The following is a 6984-nucleotide window of genomic DNA, read 5'->3' on the forward strand; positions in this document are numbered from 1 at the left end:
TATATATATATATATATATATATATATATATATATATATATATATATATATATATATATATATATATTTATATTCTTGAATGTCTTCTATGTAGTCTAATGTGATTTACTGGTGAACCTGTAAAATAAAATGGAAAGAAGAATTTTTTTTTATATATTAGTATACTAATAATTATTATATTATATTATATTAGTTACATATATATATATATATATATATATATATATATATATATATATATATATATATATATATATATATATATATATATATATATATATATAAATCATATAATATATTAAATGTTACTATTATTATTATAATTTTGTGTTTTTTTATACTTGTAGAATTTTTTTTTATGTTATTTTACTAGTTGGTAATTAATTTCCTTGCTATTTTCCTTCTAAATTTTATTTACCATCTGTTGATTTACAATTTTATTTGAATAAGTATTGTTAACTGCAATTGCAACAGCTTCAGTAGCGTTATCATAAAAATTATTTGCATTTCTGTATCTAAATGTGGCCTGGAAAATAAATCCACAGCCTCTCCATGCATCTGCCACAGAAAGTCTTTATGAACGCTGGCTTTTGTTACGAGGTCAGAGAGCAAATGAAGGCAGAGACGAGGTTAATCCAATGCTGATTGATTGTTGATGTCTGCTGTGGATGCTGTAGGTCATTCTCTAGTCGTTCATTTAAAACACACCGTTTACTCCTCCGTTATTCTCTCGTTCAGAGCGATCTGTCTGGGTCTACTCCAATGAGGACAGAGTTTAATATTTCCAAAAGTATACAATCTAACAACCACGAAATCCATTAGACTAGACTCCTGGGACTGTAAATTCAGGAGGTTTGACAGTCTACAGCTAGTAAAGATGAATCCAGGGGATATGAAACTCTCTTTAAGAATATATAATATTGACTTTTCTGAAAGATAGCGATGCCTCATATTTCATTATATTTTTTTCTCAGAACAACCCTAAAGCATCTCCAGGTCTCTAAGTATCTCTCCAATAAAGTCACACTTTATTTTTATTGGCGTTAATTTCCAAATTTCAGGTGACTTTTAATTGCAAACAGACATGAGCTAAATGTCACTGCACCAGCTTTTATTTGATTTATATTTTTGTTAATGTTTTGTACTTATGTGCCTTATAACCAATATGTAGTTCAAGTTGGTTTATTGTGTTTGTATGTTCAGTATATATATATATATATAATGTGTATACTGTAGTTATTTTTCTTATATTCTGTTTATATTTATGCAGTTGATCTACATTGCATATGTACCATCTACTGATTATTATTATTATAGTTAAATAGTTTTTTTTTCATGTGTGTGTGTGTTTATGTTGTCTATAAAATATTATCATTACTACCTAAACAGATAATGTTCTATACAGCATATATACTCAGTTGATTTAATATATATATATATATATATATATATATATATATATATATATATATATATATATATATAAAACGAAAAATAATTTGCAGATATTGTGTGCATTTTTGTATGTTGATTTATTTTTTTATATGCTGGTTTATTTCTACAACATGATAATTGATTATTACAGTCTCATAAGGCAAACCTATTTCATTAATGACTTCTTCTATGGTTTTATTGCATGTCTGTCTTGTGGCTCAGTGTGTACTTCCTGCTCTTATCTGAATGTCTCAAAACTGATTCCAGGTCAGTCCACGTCTGGATCCATCGGGGAGGTCGCCATCCAGGTGGACCTGATCTCACACCCCGGCACTGGAGAGCACAAAGTCAGCGTCAAAGGTAAAACACACACATTAACTCATGATTAAAATACTCTTTTAAGTCTAAACGACCTAGATTAGCATGTTTGTCTTTGCCACTGACACTGTATTCTTTTAATCAGTTAGTGTAACTTCACTGATGAAGCGTTTGCTGCTGCTGCTGTAATTAGCAGAAGGAAAGTTTCCTCTCGCTGTAATGGCTCTCATCTGACTGCTTTATCAAGAGCTCAGGATCTCTTAATGAGCTCCGTCTCTACAGGAGACACGAAAACTGGACTGCAGAGAGACACCTGCACAATAAACCCAATTAATGACCAGAAACACTGCTGATAACGGACTAGCTAACTATCCCGTTGCATGAAAAGTCATTTACGAAAGTACATATCTAACCTATGCCTTCTAGGTGTGAAATAGGAGTAATATAATTGAACAATTGATCTAACTCGAGAGCATCCTCTTCCTCTGCAGTTGTGGGTGTGAACAATATCAACTGGCAGACGAATGCCATGTTTCGCCCCTTCGTGGAGATCAGTGCCATCGGCCCGCACCTGGCGGACAAGAAACGCAAGTTTAGCACCAAAACCAAGAATAACAACTGGTCTCCAAAATACAACGAAACATTCCAGTAGTGAGTATTGATTTCATATAGAAACTGAACGTGTCTGTAGTTTATATTCATAACAGCTAGTGTTTACAGAAAGGTATAAAAGGTATCATGTTTTTTTAGATGGATGCATGTAATCCATGTTTTTTTTCAGGGAGGGGGGGGGGGTGTATGTAACATACACTAAACTTTAAAAGTTTGGGGTTGGTATGATTTTTTATGTTTTTTAGAACGTCTCTTCTTCTCAAGGATGCATTTATTTGATCGAAAATACAGTAAAATACAATAAAAAGGTGAAATATTATTGCAATTTGAAATAACTGTTTTCTATATGACTATATTGTAAAATATAATTTATTTCTGTGATGCGCAGCTGTATTTTCAGCATCATTCCTCCAGTCTTCAGTGTCACATGATCTTCAGAAATCATTCTGATATGATGATTTGCTGCTCAAGAAACATTTCTGATTATTATCAACGTTGAAAGCAGTCATGCTGCGTAATGTTTTTGTGGAATCCGTGATGTATAGAAAGAAAAAAAAAACAGCATTTATTTGAAACAAGAAATCGTATAAATGTCTAAGTTTTGATCAAATTAATGCATCCTAAAAGTACTTTTGAACGGTAGCGTATATATCACAGTATTACTTTCTGATAGCCTTACAGAAATGATTTATAAGAGTAGGATGTGAATCCCACAGGATTGTATATAACTGAAAATGACTAGTAAATGGATAAAGAGTCGTGATTAGATAAATGATCTCTATAATTCCCTCTGTAACCCCGTTTCACTCAGTCATCGTGCCCTCATTTCAAAAGTTTTACAGAAAGAAATGAATCACACTTTTGAAAGATCAATGTAAAAATCAGTAGCCTTATAAAATATATACTTTATTTTATATGGAGCTCATGGACGAGCTGAATTCTCACTTTATCTCCTATTACTGGACCCTTTTGTTCGTGAAATAAATGAATCATGTCTGACTGTAAATAGAGCAATTGTCTCGTCTACTTCCTGGCTTTTCACCACTGGCCTTGACTGATCGCCTTTAAGTTGCACAAATGCACTTGAACAAGAGCAGAGAAACCAAGCGTCCACATGAAGATTTACTTCTGACAGTCTCATTTCAGGCTTGTAAAGGAAAAAATCACTAAGAAAGGCTTTCCAGTACAGTTGCTCAACAAAAAGACCTGCATTTGGCTTTTCAATGACGTCTTTAAAATGTGTTGGAAGCCTGGCACTGAATTAACCTCCTTCTCAAACCCCACGTACTGTAAAATAGCATAAACTCAAAGCCCACCTTTGGATATTAAGGGCCTGGACAAACATCTTTGTGCATGTTGTGCTGGCTGACATGACAGTCGTCTCAGACTGAAAGCTTGAATGCAGCATCATGCAAAGGTTAGTCGTGTCATTATAGAGATGCTGTATTCACAGTCAGCCATTAATTTGAATATGAATTTGAACCACAAGCCTAAGTGGTCAATAATAGAGGGCTTAAACGAGTGCTATTCAACATGAGTGCACCAGCTTTACATACAATAAAATACAGTAGCTTTTGATGCTGATGTTACTGGAGTCTTCGTCTCTTGTAAGTGGACGTCATTTAAACATAAAAGGTGCATTCATTTTATTCATGTGTTAAAATGCTTGGACGTCTATCAGGTGAGACGTTCTGGAGAGTTGAAATGTAAATCTCATACAAATATGTGAATTATTTGAAGATTTCAAATGTCATTCTAAATCAAACTGGACTATTTTGGTCTTTTGTTCCCTTTCTTCTGATGCATTTCTGGTATCATTACACATATCAAGCTAAAGTTATTGGGTTTACCATCTTAACATGGTGAGGACATTAAACATTACATTAAAACTAACAATTTACAATAGGTTTAATCTGTTCACATTAGTTAACTATATTTGTTAACATTAACTAATAACAAACAATATTTAAACATAATTTTTGGTAGCACTTTACAATAAGGTTTCAATATTTAATGTATTAACTAACATAAACGAACCATGAACAATACATTTATTACTGTATTTATTAATCTTTGCTAATGTTAGTTAATGAAGATACAGTCATTCATCGTTAGTTAATGTTATTTCACAGTGCATTAACTAATGTTAACAAGCACAACTTTTGATTTTAATAATGCATTAGTAAATGTTAAAATTAACATAAGCTAAGACTATCATGTTATCTAATGAACCTTATTGTAAAGTTTTAATCAGTGTATATTTACTAATGCAATTTTAAGATCAAAATCTGAATATAATTTATATATATATAGTTAATGCACTTCAAACATCATCAAACAATGAACAATTCTATTTTTACTAACATTAACAAAGGTTAATACATGTTATAAAATATACTGCTTATAGTTCATTCATTTTGTTAACTAATGGTAACAAATAAGATTTCATTGTAAAGTGTTACCAAAAATGCATTTGTTTATTTGTCATGTTTTCATACTAATGTAAAGAGCTACAAATGTTGATTTTAAAAATATATTAGAAAATTTTGAATAAACACATTAAGTTTAATAGATAATATTCATTGTTAGTTTATATTAACTTATATGTAGTTTACTAAAGTAACAAGTGTAAAGAGTTACCAATATATGTATTAAGTGTACATTTTTTCGAAATTGAGATTTATACACCATCTGAAAGCTGAATAAATAAGCTTTCCATTGATGTATGGTTTATTAGGATAGGATAAGATTTGCTGAGATACAACTATTTGAAAATCTGGAATGTGAGGGTGTAAAAAAATCTAAATACTGAGAAAATCATCTTTAAAGTTGTTCAGATGAAGTTCTTAGCAATGCATATTACTAATCAGAAATTAAGTTTGGATATATTTACAGTAGGAAATTTACAAAATATCTTCATGGAACATGCTTTTGACTTAACATCCTAATTATTTTTGGCATAAAAGAAAAACGTATAATTTTGACCCATACAATGTTTTTTAGGCAAACATGTAAGTGGTCCAAGGGTCACATATGATGTGTTGTTTTGTTTGTTTTCACAAAACAAAGGATTAGTTGAACTAGAATCAGTTTAAAACCAGGAACGTTTGTTTAAGTCAAATTTGATGTGAATTAACTTAAGTGGTGTTATCTTGCCTTCTCCATCCAGCGTGCTGAGTAATGAACACGGCCCAGAGGCCTACGAGCTTCACATCTCCGTGAAGGACTACTGCTTCGCCCGAGAGGATCAGATCATCGGCATGACGGTCCTGCAGCTCAGAGAACTGGCCGAGAAGGGCAGCTTGAACGCCTGCTATCCGCTCGCCAGGAGCGTAAACATGGACGAAACTGGTCTGACCATCATGAGAATACTCTCGCAAAGGACCAATGACGAAGTGGCCAAAGAGTTCGTACGTCTCAAATCAGACACGCGGTCAGCCGAGGAAGTGTCGTAGAGAAGCGGAGCGGTTGTGTTTGTTTTCGTGCATGTGTGTAAAACATCTGTTGGAATGTTCATTTTAAACTACAAGTACGTACAAAAGTGTTTACCTACCGTATGCTCTCTATTAAATATTATATTCTACGGAGTTATGTTCAAGAGACAGTTTTGTATGACGATTAGTCTTTTTGAACAGATCTCGTATTTGTTCAGATAAAGTGCCAAACCTGATGAGTTAGAAAACAAAACGAAACAAAAAATAATAGACTAAATACAAATGCATATGAATTATTGGTGAAGTTTGCTCGATTCTTTTGTCCGGTGTATATCATCCTCTCTTTAAGTGTGTAGACGTTTTGTTTGTCTTAATTCGGTTCATTCGCACCGTTTTTGTTCGTTCGTTAGTTTTTGCGTTTTTAACACAAGGCACTGGTGGTGCATGTCTCGTTTTCTTGGTGACGTCTCTCTCCCATGTGTTCATCAGCTCAGACCTGCTCCCCTCCAACGTTTTGTATTTGAGTCCACTTTAAAAAGAGACCATTTTTTTAAAATGGCGATGACTGCTACGAATCTCTTCATAAGTGTTTGTAATTTTATAGTCGTTGACAACAATGAAACCACCTTCGAGTGCTGCCAGTTCAGGCCGGAGGGGTGGGATCTTCTTTTCGTTTGTTTTTCGTAGGTTTAGTTGCTTTAGGTTTCCTTTTTTACCATAGGCTTTCAGCCTTTCTGAATTATCACTGTGAACATGGGCTCTGAAAGGCAAGCTTACATCACATTTGTTGACCGTTTGATATCATCTTTTCATTTTTTCAAACAACTCTGATTCTAAAAAAAAAAGAAAAACTGCCAAAGTTATATGAAAATGTTCATGCACAACAAAAGCAATCCATGAGCTGTATGGAAATCAGTATTATACTATGTACATGTGCTACATACTGTACATTATGTTTCTAGTTTTGCTGAATAATTTCTGATTGTCGGTGGGCCGGTTTTTTGTTTATTTCTGTGAAGTTGTTTTATCTGGTATGAACACGGTAAATGTCGCTTTACAGAAGAGTCACATCGATCGCCGTCATCTCATTTATTTTGGTTTACAGAGGAAAACGTTTAACATTTGGTATTTATGCAACATTCCTATGTATTGCACTGATGGCAAATTGTATGTCATGTAAATATAT

At 32.9% G+C, this 6984-nt stretch overlaps 1 protein-coding gene across 3 annotated transcripts in view; it reads left to right on the forward strand.

Annotated features, from left to right (window-relative positions):
• Positions 1-6649, forward strand: part of LOC132156385 (protein unc-13 homolog C-like) — a 153006-nt gene extending 146357 nt beyond the window's left edge. For all 3 annotated transcript variants that reach the window (XM_059565376.1, XM_059565374.1, XM_059565375.1), the window contains 3 exons: positions 1702-1794; positions 2244-2403; positions 5534-6649. In XM_059565376.1, the coding sequence (XP_059421359.1) occupies positions 1702-1794; positions 2244-2403; positions 5534-5819 (539 nt within the window). In that variant the 3' untranslated portion in view covers positions 5820-6649. The remainder of the gene's footprint in view (positions 1-1701; positions 1795-2243; positions 2404-5533) is intronic.
• Positions 6650-6984: the final 335 nt, after the last annotated feature.

The sequence above is a fragment of the Carassius carassius genome, chromosome 13 (assembly GCF_963082965.1).
Source record: "Carassius carassius chromosome 13, fCarCar2.1, whole genome shotgun sequence".
NCBI lineage: Eukaryota > Metazoa > Chordata > Actinopteri > Cypriniformes > Cyprinidae > Carassius > Carassius carassius.